The sequence below is a fragment of the Mugil cephalus genome, chromosome 4, assembly GCF_022458985.1.
Source record: "Mugil cephalus isolate CIBA_MC_2020 chromosome 4, CIBA_Mcephalus_1.1, whole genome shotgun sequence".
Taxonomy (NCBI): domain Eukaryota; kingdom Metazoa; phylum Chordata; class Actinopteri; order Mugiliformes; family Mugilidae; genus Mugil; species Mugil cephalus.
The window spans coordinates 1,996,516-2,016,049 of record NC_061773.1 but is presented as its reverse complement, the minus strand read 5'-3'; the positions used below and the strand labels follow the sequence as shown (position 1 = coordinate 2,016,049).

The 19,534-nt window shown below is 43.1% G+C and overlaps 1 protein-coding gene across 1 annotated transcript; it reads left to right on the top strand.

The window, feature by feature from the left end:
- Positions 1-247: 247 nt before the first annotated feature.
- On the top strand, positions 248-18,278 carry LOC125007256 (arf-GAP with GTPase, ANK repeat and PH domain-containing protein 1-like). The gene is made up of 20 exons (XM_047583957.1): positions 248-1,080; positions 1,590-2,829; positions 8,587-8,645; positions 8,732-8,819; positions 8,914-8,999; positions 9,113-9,254; positions 9,346-9,480; positions 9,592-9,713; positions 9,853-10,011; positions 11,033-11,116; positions 11,389-11,493; positions 11,587-11,734; positions 12,619-12,741; positions 12,827-12,964; positions 13,162-13,221; positions 13,830-13,981; positions 14,275-14,365; positions 15,259-15,481; positions 15,632-15,935; positions 16,670-18,278. The coding sequence occupies exons 2-20, from the start codon at positions 1,674-1,676 to the stop codon at positions 16,949-16,951; spliced, it is 3,657 nt and encodes a 1,218-aa protein (XP_047439913.1). The 5' UTR covers positions 248-1,080; positions 1,590-1,673; the 3' UTR covers positions 16,952-18,278.
- The last annotated feature ends 1,256 nt before the right edge of the window (positions 18,279-19,534 follow it).

Sequence of the window (19,534 nt, the reverse complement as noted above, 5' to 3'; positions counted from 1 at the left end):
TCCAGCTGTCCTGCACCTAATCACCTAACCTCATTATTCTCAGCAGTAGCTGTAGATTTCTGCTGCAACTGAATAAGATTTCGTGTCATCCACCCTCTTTAAACATTAAGCTGTACTTCTATTTTCCTCCTGTCTCAATTTCCTTTTAGCAATTATCCAGAGATATATATATAGGTCCTATGCATCCTCACTTTCTCACTCAGAGGGGATATGTACTGAAGCAGAGAGAGAAAGCAGCAGCTGCCCGTAAGGAGAGTGGAGAGAGCTAGAGACAGAGCAGATGCATTGGCAGGGGCAGAGCCGAGGCTTTTTTTTTTTTCTTCTGTCCCTCCTGTCTCTTTTGTTGTGTCGGCACAGATAAAAACCCTGTGAACGTTGGCAAGGACCACCGCCGCTGCCTCACAGCGTGCCGCTCATCCCCAGCCTGATTGCCTGAGCTGCATCCAGTGTGGAGCTCGGTTTGTGCGGCAGGCTAACCGCGGGCTAGCGCGGGGAGCTGCAAGGCTCTGTGGCTGTAAGAAGAGGAGGAAGAGAGAGGGGGGGAAAGGAGGAGGGGCTGTGGTGAGCTGGTGGGCTTCCTCTGCCTCACAGACACATTTTATTGACTTGCTAATTGGATGAGGCACTCGGAGGAGAGGATGCGGTGACCGAGAGGAGCTGCTCTCCAGAGGAGGGATACAGGCACAAGAAAGAGCATTGCCCGGGTTTGCTCAATTCTGGATACTTATTTTTTTTTTTAATTATTATTTTCAAGAGACATAACAACAGATGTTTTTCATCTCCCGGTGACCCTCACACCGTGCGTACATCATTTTATGCATGACATTGTCGAACGGAAGCTCCAGCTGCCAGACGCTTCGTGACAAGTGAATGATTTCCATTTTGATGTTTTTTCACCACATTTCCCTTTCACCTGTTTTTTTTTTCTTTTATTTTTTCATCTCGGACCCATCAGCTGGAGCTCCCTTTTTTCTTTGCCGTTTAACATGACTGGTAATCTGAGGGCGAGATAAATTCTTCATCAGATCAAACGTGGAGCTATGAATGGATATTTGTTGAGGGGGGTAGAAAAAAATCAAGGTATGGTATGAGCAAAAGACAAGACACACACTGTAGTAAGGTGGTTTTATTCAGCCAGTATGAATCTCAGTGCTAGCCAAGAAATGGATCAACGGAATGAATTGACTGTTGCATAATTCCAGGCTGAGTCCGAGGCATAGATATCCACACAGTGGAAAGAAATGCCTCCTTATATCTATCAGTGTGCCTACATGTCATATTTGTGCAGAGTAAATGACTTCTAGAGCAAAGCAAAGCAAAGAGAGCGAAGGATTATGAATGAATCGGTGCTAGAGACCAGTAGTAGTGCTGTGCATTAATGGAGGCTTTAAAAAAACAGTCTAGACTTGTTTCACCACTGGGCAAGCCTTCTGAATATAGTCTGGAAATTTGCAATTCACAGCAGTTCTCTTGTAAGGCTGACTTTATATTTTGACTGGGGCTTTAAAAGGAAACTGTCAAATCTACTATCTTAGTATCAAATGGCATCAGGTGTTTGATCCTACGTTCATTTTTCTCCTCTGCTTCAGTCTTGTTCTAGTCACCATGCTTAAGATGTGCAGGTCCATTGAGGTCAGAGAGCAGGTGCTGCTGTGCTGAGGTCCGCCGTCCCAATGAGCAAGGCAGCCAACCCACAGAGACGCACCACCTACCTCATCTCCCTCACTCTGGTGAAGGTTGAGGCCGTGCCAGAGGATGTAGCAGGGAACCAGACGGAGGCTCTCCTAGAGGGGGAAGGGAGCCCTAAGAAGGAAGAGGAGGAGAAGGAGGAGGAGGAGGAGCAGGTGGGTAATGCCCCTGAAAAGGAGGAAAGACCTGTGTGTGTAGAAGTCGTAGAAAAAGAAAACACACAAGATGAAGAGGAACAGGTGCAGGTCAAATATGGCAGCCCTAGCGAGAAGACGGGGAAGCCAGAGAAGAGGGAAACGCATGGACCCCAGAGAGACGTCGTGTCGGTCGGCAAAAGCAAAGACATGTCTTTTGTACATCCACCTGTGAGGCAAATGGTAAAAGTGTATGGAGGAACTACCTCTGAGGGAACTGTGCGCAGAGAAGGACCTCGCTCAGATGCCCTGCGCCCCAAGACAGAGATCTACCGGGAGCCCCCCATGCTGTTCCTAAAGGGCGAGAATGGAGCAGACCTGAGCAGCCGCTCACGCTGCAGCCTCCCTTTTTCCATCCCACCGCAGATGAGCCAGCGTCCAGAAGTCCTGATGAGGCCACATGCAGGAGGCAACACTGTGTGCTGGAGGGAACTCAGAGAGGCCAATACTAGCTTGTATCACTCTGCTAAGACTTTGGACCGAAGGGATAACCGCATCGGGGACCAGTCCCCCTTAATGGCAGCTACAACCCTGGGGCCTTACAGGGCATCCTGGGCAGACAGCGATGGCAGGGGGACACTCATTCGACCTGGAGTTCCTGCCAGCGGAGGATTTTCAGGCATAATGACCCGGGACAGCCCTCAGGGCGAGCGGTTTAAGGCAGTTTCTGTTTCCTTACCTGCACCTCCTGCCACAGATATGTCAAGGCCTCAGAGAAAAGGTACAAGTCGCGCCCTGGACGACAGTGACCTACATACCCTCTCCGAGGACATGAAGAAGGGGAAGGAGGGCCAGGGAGGAACAATCCAGCGAGCTCCTCCTCGCGACCGCAAGATGCTCAAGTTCATTAGTGGGATTTTTACCAAAAGTACACCCGTGCCACCCAGCGTAAACACCACACCTCCTCTCTATCCAGCTGTGGAGAGGGGCTCGAGTGAGGAGGAAGGTGAGGCCACATATAACACTGTACCTATACACAAACACTTCATAGCAGGAAGTAGGGATCAAGCATTTACAGCTTATTAAATGTCACCAACATTTCTTATCTTAAAGGATTATCCTAAAGTATTATTTTATACATCTTGACTCCTCTTCTGCAAACCAGAATTAAGAGCCTTTTAGAACACCAATAACTGTATCTGATGTGAAACTATTTAGTAAGTATGGCAAGTATTGCCATATTGTTTTGGTACAGACTTGATATTTAGCAATTGAGATCATTTTTTCGGATTTAAGTAAGGTCATATGTTCATTACCATTTTTGGAGTTTTGTGGACCTAAACTGAAAAAGATAAATAGCATGTTCCCAGTAATTCCCTTACTATTTCATCAATTTCATTTATTTTGGGCAGTTATTATAAATTACACACAGCTAAAGGGTTTGGTTATAATGTGGGCAAAAATGTTATTATAGCTGGTTTTATGCAAAGTGGTGCTGAACTTGACTGAGCCTTTAGTATAAATGGGTTTTCTTGGATCTAGTAGTGTATGCATTTGCTTTAAACTAAATGCAAAAGATACCAAGAAGATGTGGCAAGTGAAAATCTTTCCAGCTCAGCAAGGCCAAAACCTTTAGACTCCTACTGACAGACTTTCCTGTTTCTCGAGGGATTCGATATAAACAATTCTACTTTCATAGCCACCCTGAGCTCTGAGCGTGTCTGAAACGCCAGCCGAAAAGGCCTCATAACAGTAATCATGTTCGGATCTAATGAAATGAAGATGTAATACATGATGAAAGGGAAAAAGACGTGACTGTAGGACAATGTCTGGAGCTGCAGATGGGTGCAACAGATCAAAAGTTAATGGGATATTTGTTTTTAAGGTTAAGCGCCGTTTGTCCTTTGTGTACTCATATGTCACTCCTTCTTGGTGCAACCATGACTCAAATTCAGTCATGATAAACTACATGACATTTCTGATGATCAGTTATCTTAAGTTTTCCATCGCAAACGCCAAACATTCTCTGTTTCGAGTATCTCGAATGTGCTAATTGGCTGTTCTTTTACATATACATATATATTTATCTTCTATTGTGTGATACTAGCAATTTAGAGATTTCACCTTTTTTTCAGTAAAACTGGCACCTGCTGTATCTTTACTATTTTCTGGCATTTATATAACAAATAGTCACTCATTTCAACACTGAACTTGTCTGAACATTGATAATGAAAATAATTATTAGTCATAGCTCAATCACTAGAATTCAAAATGTATCTCAAAATGAATCTAAATGTCATGTTAATCATCAGCCTTGAAGGCAGAAGCCGGATCTGTCGTTACGGATCCTCCAGGCCGACAAGATCTCTGGTAGAGGATTGATTAGAATATTAGATCACTGTAATTTAATAAACCGTCCCTGAGGATGAAAAATAGCAAACTTGCAAACAAAAGTCACCACCTACTAGTACATTTTAACCTAATTGACGGCGTCTTCAAATGGGGAACACATTGTTCTCTGTGAGGACGCCGTGCCAGAGCTTTAGTGGAGACGTCATAACAGTGAAGCGCTACTTGAAAACGCTGTGATCTTCTCTCAGTGACCGTTTTGAGGGATTACCCGAATGTGACATCCAGGCAAACGCTTTGTATGATGAATTCAGACTTTTTTCTTTTTGATATGAAGCCAACATTGCATCTTCATTAATATTTAATTGTTAATAAATTCTAAAGAAATCATCTTTGACACCGAGTGCAGGATCGGAGTGAGCTCTGAATAATTTGTCAGGAGTAAGTGGGACATGAATAATTAAGGTTGGGGATACACAGAGCTGTGTTCATCGGCAGGGTGAGGGGAGCAGGAACCAGCTACTTCCTGCTCTGTGCATGGAGTTAATCAGCCTTCAAATGGAGCCTATTCATTTGTCAGTGCTATGTTGTTGAGGTGTTTATAAGTGCCATAGTCAAGCCCATAATTACCATATGTAATGTCAGTATTGCGATGAATTAATGATCCGATTTTAATTGGGAAATATTGGTGGCTGTGAAAATGTGGCAGACGCACTGTTGCATATTTTTTCAGCATCACGCACGCACAGGTGGACATCGTGTCTCTGTGCCTCTCAAACACGTCGCTGTATCCATGAGAGACCGTTTATTGTATAGAGAGCCGGGCTGGAGGCTTCTGGAAAATGGAGTTTCCATGGCAACAGCAAGCCGTGAGAGATGCTGTTTGGTCTGTGGTGTGATGCTCTTGATGGAGGGCGGAGGAGGGAGTCGTGGTTCTGCAGGGGGACGGGGAGGGGGGGATTGCCCAAAGAAGAGGCCAAAGGAAGAGTGGCAGGGGTTTAAAGTTAGAATCTGGCCCCTGGAGACCCGGGCCGACACCATCCAGCTCCACCCAGCACAGTGTGACCTGACAGCGTTAGTGTGTGTGCGTGCGTGTGTGTATACACGTGTGTTTTTGTGTCATTGTCTCTGTATCTATGTCATTGTCTCTGGTGATATGGCCTTTACATCAGCGTATATGTGTAAGCACTTCCACATTACACACCAGGAGTGTATGAGTGTTTATATCCACACTGGCAGGCATTTGTCTTGTTTGCTCAGCTCCATAACTGCAGATGTGTCCAAGTTGCCTTGTAAAATCGCTAAAGTCTTACACACCTTCAAATCTTTTTTTTTTTATGTAGAAACCTTTAAAATAAGAAACAACACTAAAAAAAAAGAATATCCATCTTTTTTCTAGCTCATTTCAATATACTTTTCTAAAACTATGAAACTGGCGGAGGCCATTCAATCATAATATACTGAGTGAAAAAAAACACACAAACCTTTCTGCTGAATATAAGAGAAAGTGACGTGTGATTTATATTTTAATACAGTTTGGAAGAGAAATATATCCATGACCTCAGAATTCAATTAAAGTGTGAGCTATAGAGTAATAAAAATAAGAGTAATAATAAATTTGAACAGTTGCCGTAGTAATGGGACTCCCACGCTGTGAATCTAACGAACCCTGCTGACTGTAAGAGTTGAAGAGTTGTTAAAGAGATTTTATCATTTATTCACTTTACAACATCTTATCTCGACCTGTTCGCGACAAATCTGACAATACATCAACCTAAAACTACACAAAAATTAAGATCTTTATGACCGACTGGTGATGGAGATATACCCTGATCAGCCACAGCATTATGATCACTGACTGGAGAAGTGAATTTCATTGACCATCTTGTGACAATTCAATGTTCTGCTAAGAAACATGGACCTGGCATTCAGTCATGTAGCACCCACCTAGACCAGACCACACACCCCATAGCAATGACATGGAAGACACACACACAAAAATGGGAACAATATAGGAACAATTCAAAAAACATGAAGAACAGCACAAGGTGTTGATCTGGCCTCCAGATTCACAAGATCCCAAACAGATCAAGTATCTGTGGAATGATCCACATAGGCCCCCCCTCTCAACCCATAGGACCCAAAGACCCCCACTAACAACATTGTTTTGCCAGACACCATTCTCTGATGAGTCACAACTGTTTTGGAGGCACAAGGGGAGACCTACACAATATTAGGAAGGTGGTCATTTAGTCATTTTAACATGTACAGGGACTGTACTGGACTCTGGGTATTTCGGTTTCCTCTCACCCTCCAAAGAAACGCTCATTAAGTTGGTTGGTGATTCTAAGCCCTGCAGTAGACTGGAGACCTGTCCAGGATGTACCCCATCTCTCACCCAGTGACCGCTGTGACCCCCCGTGACTCTAGTGAGGATAAGCGGTAGTAGGAGATGAGATGAGATGAGCATTGAAATTTATCATGGTGTCGCTGACAAACCAGAAAACCACCACAAGCGGTGCTTCCTTACAGATTTGAACCATTTAGTAAACTATAATTGAAAATGTTTCTTTTACAACACAAACATTGCAAAGTCGTGTTTAAATAGAAGCACATGGATTGAGGTTTAGATTTAGTTCTAATGCAATTTAAGTACTATAATGGAGTGACAGAGGAATAACAACGCCACTCTCTGGAGAGGCTGACATCTGCTTCAACTAAACATCATCTGTTGCAGGTTGAGTCACTGAACAGCAGTGACTGTCAATCATTTCTCAAAGAGACATTTCTTTTTTCTCTGAAACAAAATCAAACTGTACATAAAACTAACCAGATTCTCCCTATGCTGTCATTCTGCTGCTTCACTGTGTAGTTTCCACTTTTAGAGGCTCCTACTAGAAACTGTGATACATTATAACACTGACTTCAGCACCAGTGTAGTGTAACAGATAGATTTTTCTACAATGTGACTTACACTGCGTTCCAACATCTCTGGCTTTTGTTGCTGCAGAACCTCTGTATTAACATCTTGATTTCAGGTATTTCAGTTTGACTTTCTGAAGCAAGTAATTCTTTGAATCACTGTCTTGGTAGCACAGAGCACCATGCACCACATTCTGTCTCGTTTCAGTTGACACCAGGTTCAGTGAAATTTGTGAAATAAGGCAAAGGGAACCGCACCAGGGGGACAATATGAATTATTTCTCTTACTACTGCTGCCTGTTTTTGTTTCCTTCAAGACAGAATAAAGGAATAAAATGCCATGTTAGGATGTTTTTTTTTGCAAGGCAAGCAAAAAAGAAGTGTGGGCCTTAACAGTGTAAGAATAAGCTTAAGATATCTGGTATGCTCACTAACTCTTGTAGACTTGCATATTTGTGCATTTGGTTTGTGCACTCTGCTGTTCTGAGTCCTGAGGGGGGTCTGATTCCTCACTGTGCAGTCCACAGGCAGTCAGGCCAAACTTGGCCAGCATTACTTTTAAAGATTTTGGAAGAGACTGTTACACCAGTCAGACCTAACATCATGACCACCATCCTCATATTGTGCAGGTCTCCTTTGTGCCTCCAAAACAGTTGTGAGTAATCAGAGAATGGACATAGGACTTCTGAGGGTTGTTACAGAATGTTGTTAGTGGGGGTCTTTGTGAATCATCCCTATGAATTTGAGGCCAGGTCAACACCTTGTGCTGTTCATCGTGTTTTTTGAGTTGTTCCTAAACTGTTTTTGTGTGTGTGTCTGTGTCAGGCTGCATCCTGCTGGGGATGGCTGCTGTCCTCATGGTGGGTGATACATGTCTAAGTAACATCCACACTAATGCCAGGTCCAAAACTTATTTACTTCTTCTTACTTCTTTAAACTGTTATTTACTTCTCCTCTCAGTGGCCATAATGTTGTTTCTGATTGGTGTGTGTGTGTGTATGTACACACACACACACACACACACACACACACACACACACACACACACACACACACACACACACGTATATATTAATATTAGGTTGAGTCAAGTCAGTCACCACTTTGGACAATGTGAATGAATTGTTATTTAAAGATGTTTCTATTTGCTCACCATGGAGGGTGGCTACCTTTATCCTTTATTTCTTGCTTAACATGCTTTAAAGCAGTCAGATATTTTTAGAAATTGCTTCATGTCTTTGTCGCAGTCATTTGAGCAGATCAAAATATTGTGCTTCTTGTACAGAAATGGGTGTGGAGTGTGGTTAGCCCAGCTTGGCACACAGACTGGAAGCAGGGGAAAATGTCATGTTTAGCTAGTTATTAAAAACAGCATCATTCATTGCGACAATTTCCTATCTTTAATTTGTAACCTGCTAATACATCCATTAATTGCAGTCATTAATAAATTGCTACATCTTCTTTTTTTTTTGCTGTTAATGTTTGTCTTCAGCTCCATGCACCAGCAGTCAAGAATGGACCATGACCCAAACTGTACAAGAACTTCACTTGGTAAGCATGAGGTACAAGTAGCTTTAAAACTGAAACGCTGGGAAGGATTACATTGAATGTCTGTGTGTGTCTCCCTCTCTGTGTAGGGTGTTCTGGGAAGTCTGTGCAGCGGGAAGTCAGCTTTGGTCCACAGACACTTGACAGGAAGTTACGTGCCACTGGAGAACGCAGAGGGTTTGTTCAACTTTCCTTCATATTCATCCTTTATTGGTATTTTCTTCTGTAGTCGTCTATAGTCAACAACTGTTGTGTGTTCCAATATTTGCAGGACGACAGTACATCAAGGATGTCCTAGTTGATGGGCAGAGCCACCTGTTGATAATCAGAGAAGAAACAGAACTTCCAAGCGCGCAGGTGGGAAGTGACCCATTTTTGTTCACCCAATTAAACTCCATTGCTGTTTTGTTTTTTCATAACTCTCAGTCTTCCATTGTGTATTTTGAGGTCTACTTCTTTCTTGTTCTCAGTTTGCAAATTGGGTGGATGCAGTCATCTTGGTCTTCAGTTTGGAAAATGAGTCCAGCTTTCAGGAAGTTTACAAAATCTACCACCAGCTCGCCGTCCACCGGCCCATCACGGAGATCCCTTTCGTAGTAGTTGGCACTCAGGGTAAGAATCCCACACACGCAGCATGAGCTTCTATCTACGTGTCAGCAGACGTTGGACTCTTGTTGCATCTATTGATCTGTTGTGTTTTCAGATAAGATCAGCAGCACCAACCCCAGAGTAATAGACGATGCCAGGGCCAGACAGCTCTGCTCAGACGTGCGCCGCTGTACCTACTATGAAACCTGCGCGACGTACGGCCTCAATGTGAACAGAGTCTTCAATGATGGTTTGTGTCCATGTCAGATGCAGATTGCAATACAGAGCCTGTTGCTGCAGAGGATGGATAAATATGAATTGTAAATGTTTCTTTTGAGGCTAATGTTTTTCTGTTTCACAGCTGCTCAGAAGATCATGACGGCCAAGAAGCAAGCTGCTCTACTGGCTTCCTGTAAATCTCTTCCCAACTCTCCCAGTCACTCTGGAGGCTCCACCCCTGTGTCCGGCATCTTTCCAGGACAGGTAAATCTTACATGTCGTCCGTTCTCCATACTGTGTGAACAGAAGGTCTCAAGGTGGTCCGATTTGTGTATTTTATATTTTTGGTTTCCATCCAGCAAGCATGCTGTTGTGATGAACCCCATTTCTACCCTCTCTTTAGGCCAGTAATGGTGGTCAGAGCAGCGATTACTCCTCATCACTTCCCTCCACTCCTGTGATCAGTCATAAAGAGATTGGAAGAACATTGAGAGGGGAGAAACAGGATAGTGCTACACCCGGCTCAGTCCGCAGCGTCCGGAGGCGCACCTCCAGATTTGCGGTAAATAGCATAGAGTGCAAGCTCCAGTTATTCTTGACACCTTTTTCTGTTTTGTCATTATACTGAGATTGCTTGTTTCCATGCCACATTCTTAAGATGATAAAAACTTTCCAGTTTGGTCTTATATCTCTAATAATCAATAGAGCTAGATTAACATTAGCTTCTCTATGAATTCGTAGTTGTGTCTACATACAGGAACACTATATCCTTCACTTAGTTACAATCTCCACCAACTTCTGAGGATGTTTTAGATGCTAAATGTGCAGTATTTTTGTGTGCATGTTGCATCATGTGTTGTATTACTCAGCTGCCTGCTCTATCTGGTACTTTCACAGTTTAAGGTTTAACAAACCCTCCCTATTGGTTTCCCTAAAGGCAGACTCTCGTATAACATTTCCTGACTTTAGTTTGTTGTCCACTAATTCAAAAATTGGCAAAGAAGTGTTTTTTGTGTGATGCTAGTCAGCGGATGAGGCCCAGATAGCTGGCAGCCTCAAATTTCTCTAAATCAAAGACGCTGTGTTCAATGAAGCTCCGGTGTGGTTCAATATACACCGGTCAGGCATAACATTATGACCACCTTCCTAACATTGTGTAGCTCTTTCTTGTAACTCCAAAACAAGTGTGACTCATCAGAGAATAGACATGGGTCTTCTGAGGGTGTCCTATGGTGTCTGGTAACATTACGTTGTTATCTTTTGGAGCCAAGTGGCCATTTGAGGAACTACAGTTTCCACGCTGGCTTAATTCGTCCAAGCTGGTTTTAGCTGCTTGACCTGCTGTTAAAATCGATGAGCGCAACTCAGTCAGAAAACCTAAACAATGAGCTGAAAAATGATCAACACTTCATAGAGCTGAGGAGAACTGCATAATATTACTTACGTTTATGAGCCAGCCTTTACCCACTGCAGAACATTGCAGTAGAAGGATTTTTATCATTTTATATGTTAAGTCATAAATAATGTTTTTAACTGATGGTCCCCCTGCTGATGCAGTTATTGCTCTCCCTTCTTTCCTCCAGGGTCGGAGAGGGAGCGATTCAAACAGAAGGAGTGCAGATTTTAAGGGTGATCTGGGCAGCGGACGCTCCATTCCCATCAAACAGGTAGGGTTTGCTCTTGATGTTAAAACATATGACATATGACATACCTGATGACCCTCAGCAGAGGACATTTCACCAACGCTCACCTCAAATGCTCAAAGCCACGTTTACCATGTGGAGTGATGATGTGCTACCATCTCTCAGATTGGCTTGATCAACCCGTGGTGGGTGTTTTCTGGCAGCCAGCAGTCATTATGCTACTGAAATGTGTGAAACCAACAAACCAGACATTAGCAACGAAATTCTCACTCTTTCATTTTTGTCACTTCCATCAGGGCATCTTGCTGAAGCGCAGTGGGAACTCGCTCAACAAAGAGTGGAAGAAGAAGTATGTCACACTGTCCAACGATGGCATACTGTCCTACCACTCCAGTGTCAATGTGAGTCAGTGCGTTAACACAGTGCTCCGAGGCATTATGTTGCTGAAAGCACACTCGCTGTTTGATGGTGATGGCTGATGTTTGGCTTGGCAGGATTACATGCTTAACACTCCTGGCAAAGAGATGGACCTGCTGCGAGTGACAGTGAAGGTGCCGGGAAAGCGACCGCCTCGTGCCGTACCCACCTGCGGCCCTCCAGTGGGACTCAACGGCCGGGTCAAAGATGTGCCGGGACCCGAAAGTAAGGAATAAAAAGGATTTTTACTTTAGATGACTTACAAGAGGTATACACACTGTAGCTAAATGTATAAATACAACATCAGCCATAACATTAAAACCACGGACAGAGGTAAATAACATTGACCATCTTGTGACAATTCAATGTTCTGCTGTTGAATATTGGATGTTACTTAGACATGTAGCACCCACCTAGACCAGACCAGACACCCCCACGCCATTGGAATGACACTCCTTGATGACAGCAGCCTGACACCGACACACACATAAAAACGCTTTAGTAACAACTCAAAAAATCACAAGGTGTTGACCTGGCCCCTATTTCTAAATTCTGCTGTCAATCTAGATAATCAAAAAAAAAAATGAGATTTCAAAGGTTTAGAGTGTTAAGACTTGTTCAGTCATACTTTATTTTCATGTAGTTTATATCAAATCTTCTTTATTTCCTCTCAGTTGTTCCCTTCAGGGGCGCCACATCAACTCCTTCGGTCTCGCCCTGTTCTCTGTATCTCTCCCTGCTATCACCAGCTATCTTCATCTCTTCCTTCACTACATCCATAAATCTCCTTTTTGGTCTTTCTCTAGACCTCTCTCCTCTAAACTCAGCGTCCTTCCACCAATATATTCACTTTCCCTCTTCTGAACACATCCAAACCATCTCAGCCTGGTCTCTCTAACTTTAACTTAGCTATCTTTCTAATGTACTCATTCTTGGTCCTATCCATCCTGAGGAAACCTCAACATCTTCAGTTCTGCGGCCTCCAGCTCTTCCTCCCATCTCTTCCTTAAAATCTCCATACAACATACAACAATTGTCCTGCAAACCAAATCTGTTTTACATGTTAGAAAGCTATTTTCTGGTGCTAAATCGCTCTCCTGTCTCTGTAGTCCCAGTGAGCGCTAGCAGCCTCCTGCAAGTGGAGGAGATGGAAGGACTGGGTGGTGCACTATTCCTGAGAGGCAACAGAGGAGTGCAGCGATGTCCCTCCACTCTATCTAACCACACTGTCGGTCAGTAAACAACTCCTATTCATATGCTGTGTTTATCTTTGTTTCATTTAATTTATTATGTCTTGCTGTGCTGTCTCGTTGCTAGACTCTGCAGTTGAGGGTGTCTCCAGCTCTTCCTCCACCAAAGAGGTGGGCTCTGCCTCCCCGCTGACAGACCGGAAGAAGCATCGCAGAAAGAAGAGCATGAACCAAAAAGGAGATGCAAACACTGGCCAAGCAGATGGTAAATAATAAAACATGACACATTGCCCCACTTGAGAGGCTGTTCTAGTATTTTATTTTTAAGTAATAATTACTTGACTTGACATTAAACTGATCTTCAGTATGTATCACACATTATGTAATGCACATGCAGCTATTATATTTTTCTGTCTTTTCTGCCTTTCTCTTTTATCGGGTGTTCTCTCTCGTCTCATGCAGCCAAGCGCAAAATGTGGAAACTCAAAAGCTTTGGTAGCTTAAGAAACGTAAGCAAGACAGGTAATGCTGATCTGTGACACTCCATCTTTCAAACTCTGACTGATCCTCTGCTCTTGGCAGTCCCCCTGCCGCTGCTTCTGCTATATTGTCAGGTTTCTGTCATAGCGTTACATAGCTAAGTTAAACTCTATTTTACCCACGTACAGGCAGATCTCAGCATGTAGGTCGGGATTTCCTCAATTCACCAACTAAAAAAAAACAGAATTAGAATAGAATAGAATGTCTTTATTGTCATTGCACTGGGAGCAATATAACCAAACTTAACAGCAGCTCTCCCAGAACATCCTTTCACTCAGACACACACATCCTCACAAAAATAAATAGAAATATGTAATTTAAGTGCATGAAGATCTTAAAGTCCATTGCAGTCCAGAAGCTATTAGGATGGTGGAAGTGGGGGCAAAGAGTTCTTGGAGAGCTGAGGGGGTAAAAGCCATTTCTCAGTGTTGTGGTGGTGGACTTCAGGACCCTATAGCTCCTTTCAGCTCTGTTGTGGTAGAAAGTTAATCCTTAGAGTCACAGATGGATGTAAACTGACTGTATTGTTGACTAACTACAACTGAAATGGTGAAATCTGTATGATGCGTGCACTTGTATTTCTGAATCAGACGAAGACAACTTTGATTTCCTCGTGGTGTCGAGCACCGGCCAGACGTGGCACTTTGAGGCCCAGAGCGTGGAGGAGAGGGACTCATGGGTCCAAGCTATCGAGAGCCAGATCCTGGCCAGCCTGCAGCTGTGTGAGAGCAGCAAAAACAAAGTAAGAAGGAAACAAGGCCTATGAGTCAGTCTCTGCACACGATACACAGTTCACGCAATGCAATTAGATTTTCAGTCACTGACAAACAACCTAATAGCAGTGTTCACGAAAACAAAGCAGGTGGAGGAATGCAAGCACAATTTCATTTTTTTAAGGTTCAGCTTAAATATATTGGATTGATTTCAGCTGTATAATACTGCTTTGTCACTGGGAGAGATGACTGGTATTGTTAATGAGGGCAGTGTCCCAGTGGTTCCTTTTTAATTTAACATTTTACTGTCTCTTTCTAACAGGCTCGCAAGGACAGCCAGAGTGAAGCAGTGGCTCTGCAGGCCATCCGCAACGCAAGGGGCAACAACTTCTGTGTCGACTGCGATGCTCCGAGTTAGTAACTCCACCTGTTTGTGTGCTCCACAGTCAGAATTCCCTCATACTGCACCTGCTTCATGTGTCCATCTGGTTTTAATGATAACTAATATCCTCTCATTTCTTTGTTGTGCATGTTCATATTTCAAGTCCATAGGTCCTCCATAAATCTTTAGAGGTGTTATGTTTTAAAAATTGGTGCTAGAAGCTGTGTAGAAGAGAAATAATGTGCTGAGCGTGTAAAGCTCTGGCCAAACCCCAATTACTGTCGGGTCCTGTTCTGTCTGATGGTCTGAAAAGAGTTATTCACATCTGTTTGGAAATATTCATTGGTATTTGACTGTTTTTAAACTGTGGTTGCTGAATGTTAATCCAGAAGACAAATGAAATTTGAAAAATGTGCATTTGAATGAACCATTTAATTACTTTGTCACTGTAGCTTTGTTGCACGTAAAAGTAAGCACAAGAAAGATAAAATAAAATTAGATTAGATTAAAGTAAAATAAAAAGTGTAATCAAAAAATTTCCAGAATTAGCATTATGAAAGATATACAAAAATAGTTGGCAAAACAGTGTCCAAACACTGTTTTGTCAGTTGCATAGCAACAGCTAAAAAAGATGATGCCAATTAAGAAGGAAGATGAAAACATCTTAACATGATTAATTTTGATATAGAGCAGTGGCCCGCAAGGCATGTTAACACGACAATGTTATTTTTAGGATTTAGTCATTTTTTGTCAACGTTGGAACATGTTAAAGAGTTTCTGCTGCATGGGTAACAGTTGCTTTAAAACTCATCCAGGCTGGATTTCACACCAAGTCAAACACATTAATTGCACAACATGACCAACACGTTTAATTAAATGGTAGAAATCCATCCATAGTTATGTATGCTCTCTCTCTTTTCCAAGATCCGACCTGGGCCAGTCTAAACCTGGGTGCTCTCATATGCATCGAGTGCTCTGGAATCCACAGGAACCTGGGGACCCACCTGTCACGGGTTCGCTCGCTGGCTCTCGATGATTTGCCACGAGAGTTAACTCTGGTTCTTAGCGCCATAGGTAACTACATGGTCAACAGTATATGGGAGGCACGCACGATGGGACACCGCAAACCAGCTCCTGATGCTACAAGGTAATAAAAAAAAATTATGTCTCAATTTGCATGTTCCTGTGGAAAGACTAACTAACATGCTTGAACATGAAAAAGAAAAATCATCTGTAGATGTGTTTCAGTGATGACTCACCCATTTTTCTGTTTCTCTTTGCCTGCCTGCTTGTCTAGGGAGGAGCGCGAGTCGTGGATTAGAGCCAAGTATGAGCAGAAACTGTTTGTGGCACCGCTGCCCCCTCCCACTCCCGGCGAAGGCCCAGACCTCACTTTATCTGGCCGTCTTCTGTTGGCAGTGATGGAGCGCAATCTCCCCAAGCTGCTGCTCCTTTTGGCCCACTGCACTAAGGAGGACATTAATGCCCCCCTCAGCCTGGCACTGTCCTCCAGGTCTCTCTTAGCGCTGCGGCTGCCTGGCTCTGCCCTGCACGCCGCCTGTCAGCAGGCCGATGTGGTGATGACGCAGCTTCTTGTTTGGGTACCTTTCCCTCTCTCCATGTTCATTCCGTTGAGGCTACTTTTGATATAGGATAGCAATAAAACAGTATGATGTGATTCACAAAGGAACAGCACTGCCCAAGAATAGAGATAATGTTGCAGTTTAGGTGCAGTATTGGCATGGTGTAGAATTATCTTGGATCTCCTCTTGATTGTGGAAAAAATACATCTAAATGAAAACCTCTAAGTGGTTCACTCCGCGGTGAGGCAGAATATTTAACAGATGACTCAGCAGGTGATTAAAATATGTGAAAAACACTAAAGGTCTCAAAGTCACACCTTGTTAAGATCATTTCAACCCCCCCCGACTAAACTGCTGAACTCTACATACACCAGTCAGCCACAACATTATGACCATTGACAGGAGAGCTAAATAACATTGACCATCTTGTGATAATTCAGTGTTCTGCTGGGAAACTTTTAGACCTGGTATTCGTCATGGGGATGTTACTTGTGCCACCCACCTAGACCAGACCAGACACCCCCACTCCATAGCAATGACACTCCTTGATGGCAGCAGCCATCCCCAGCAGGATGCAGCCTGACACAGTTTTATTGGAACAACTAAAAAAAAAAAAAAAAAACGCAGATTTCACAATACTAGGAACATGGTCATAATGTTATGCCTGACGGATGTATTATGAAACTTTAAAATGCGAGTAGGGTTTAACTATATAATCTAATCCACCCCTTTTTCCTGGTCTCTGTCTTCAGTATGGCTGTGATGTTCGTTATCGGGACGCTCAGGGGCAAACAGCGCTGGCTTTGGCTTACGGCACCGGCAGCCAGGAGTGCATCGACATCTTGCTCCAGCATGGGTGCCCTAACGAACCGCCCCCCTCTGTCGCTACGGCGGTCAGTTTCGCAGCGGCCTCAACATCCAGCTTCCCTGTCGCCATGACGCCGAGCCTGACGGTTGCCACGACACTCAAGATCTCACACAAGAGTGGGGGAACCAGCTTGAGTTACAGCACCTCCAGGAGAGCAGTGTCATAGTCGAACCGTGGTGTGGAAAAACGTGTGTATGTATGTGCGTGTGTGTGTGAGCTTTTGGCTTTGCTCTCATAGTATCCTATACATCCACACACAGGTCAGCAAGACTGATGTTGCCAAATGTTGCACTCCCAGAGCCAGATAAAGGCCAGGGATGAAAACTGGTGATCACACAGGGATGTTCAGTCTGATGGAATGATTTAACCAAAACAAAAAGAGAAGTGTTCCTGGCTACAGCCTGTATGTGATGGTAAGATAAAAGAAACCTCTGCATTCAGATAATGTAATAAGAATGTATTCATATTTCATCATGCAGTCTATTTCCAACTATTCTCCGCTCAGTTAGGAATGGAAAACTGCCTGTGGCCTCAACAAAGCTTATCTGAGCATGACTCCCGCTCAGAAGTAAAGAAGAACTGCAATAAGTTTACTATTTGATAGAGGGACGTGTTGAATTCCTAGTATTAGAGGTGGCGCCTGTCATTAATTTTGACTATGAATGTGGGTTTTAAATAGTTTAACACAGCTCGTTGTTCATAAATTATATGGTGTGATATGAGAAACTTTTCAGTGGATGTAAAGGGGAGTCACTTTTGAAGTTAATCAAAAATATCTGTACAGAAATACATTGATAAAATGCTATAATTCTAAAAGTTTAAAAGTCATTTTCCAGATTGTTATTGTGTGATTTGTACAGCTGGTTCCATGTATGAGCTCGAAGGATCGCTCGAGGCTGCTCAGAGGTTTAATGTGCAGTGTCAGGGCTCCTTTGACAACCATCCGATTAACTCTTTGACATCCAGGATTTTTATGTTTGTACCAGTGTGTCTGACATAAATACTGTACAGAATGTGTCCTTTATGACTCCATCAGTAGCTCATTATCTGGGTGAGCGTACCACTAGAGATGTAAATGAAAACGTGAAATGCCTTGATTTTGACTGAATGTAAAAAAAAAAAAAAAAAATGGATTGTTTTAAATGTGATGTCCAGAGGGTACAGTTTGGGTGGACTGTTTTATTTTTGAATTGGCTAATGTAACCTTGCCAAAAGGAATGAAGAGTATGGTTTGACCCATCTATAAAACTGGGCCTTTGAATGGAACAATTATGATATTTATAAGTGGCTGGAAATAAACAGTTCCCAAAACTAAGTTTTTTTAAACCCAACCCTCCTGCATAACTGTATGTATTTTTGTGTTGATCTGAAGACTCAGCTGACTGTACCTCTGTGATGTAAGCATCTCTATCCATTTGTATTTTATTTTTTTTTAAATCACACGATGATTCACAGAGCATTCATTATCAATACACTGAGGCTATACTGCCTGAGCTGTGGTGTTTTCTTTGGTGTGTCTGGTCAGATCTGATTTATTTTGAACGCCCTGTATCTCAGAGAGGATAAGAGGATAGTTGCATCACGTACTGTACGCTGGTGTGCATGGGATTTATGTTGCAGAACGTTTTTCTGATTTCAAGTGCATCCTACTTGCAGCCAGCACTCATCACTTAGCAGTTAGCATTTGAAATCTCACACCGGTCCTTTTTAAAGGTCCCTACTGGATTTGACCTACTTCTTTATAGGTCATAGTAATGCACTCATTTTATACTATGTTACCACCTCTGAGATGGAATCAGTTGCTGTTATTCCAGAAAATTATGAATGTAACACTGTGTCGCTTTTAAATAGGTTTATCTCTTTCATTTCATCTTCTACCATCGCTGATCCTCACTGGGGTCAGGGGGGTGGGGGGGCTGTTCACCCTGGACAGGTCGCCAGCCTATCGCAGGGCTAACACAGCATTCACGCTCACACACACCTAGGGTCAATTTAAAATCACCAATTAAACTAACGAGCATGTCTTTGGAGGTGGGAGGAAACTGGAGTACCCCGAGTACACCCACGTGGACACAGGGACAACATGCAAACTCCACCCAGAAAGGCCCGAATTGGACTTCGAAACCAGACCTTCTCCCTGGGAGGCATCACCACTGTGCCCATAATGTTGTGGCCCTTAAATAGGTTAATGTTTTTTTAAAAAAAAAAAAATAATTATATGATGGCAAACACCACACCGGGGGTGTCAAACCATTTTAGTTTGGGGGACCACAATCCACTGGACTGTATGTTTGACACCCCTGTCTTAAAAGCTCAAAACACAATATACAGTATCTAGTTATGTTGCCTAGCATGCTATCCAGTCAAACTTAATGTTCTCAAATGTGTTTGCAGCCCTCAAAGTTCTGAAATAAGAAAGACAATAAGGTATTTCCTTCATAAGTGTCTGATTTTTTTGACTACTGGAGCTGTACGCTACTGGCAGAGTTTATATATATATATATAATTTATGGCATTTAGGGGGGTGGGCTCCAGCAACCCCCACGACCCTAGTGAGGATTAAGCGCTAACAAATTACAGCTGCAAGTCCCAAACCTCAAAATCCCGTCAGTGTTTGTCACAGATCACAACGAATGTGAAAGGAAACACACATTAGTAGAAACAGAAACTGACATAAATGGGAGCCAGACTACAGCTCTGGAACATATTAAATAGAAATCTGTTAAAGGCCATCGGACATCTTTGTATG

What these genes read in the sequence shown, in the direction of transcription:
- LOC125007256 (XM_047583957.1), top strand. Translation starts at nt 1,674, where the DNA reads ATGAGCAAGGCAGCCAACCCACAGAGACGCACCACCTACCTCATCTCC. An exon ending in GAACAGAGTCTTCAATGATG is followed by an intron (nt 9,481 to 9,591) that starts GTTTGTGTCCAT and finishes TCTGTTTCACAG; the next exon opens with CTGCTCAGAAGATCATGACG. An exon ending in GGCGCACCTCCAGATTTGCG is followed by an intron (nt 10,012 to 11,032) that starts GTAAATAGCATA and finishes TCTTTCCTCCAG; the next exon opens with GGTCGGAGAGGGAGCGATTC.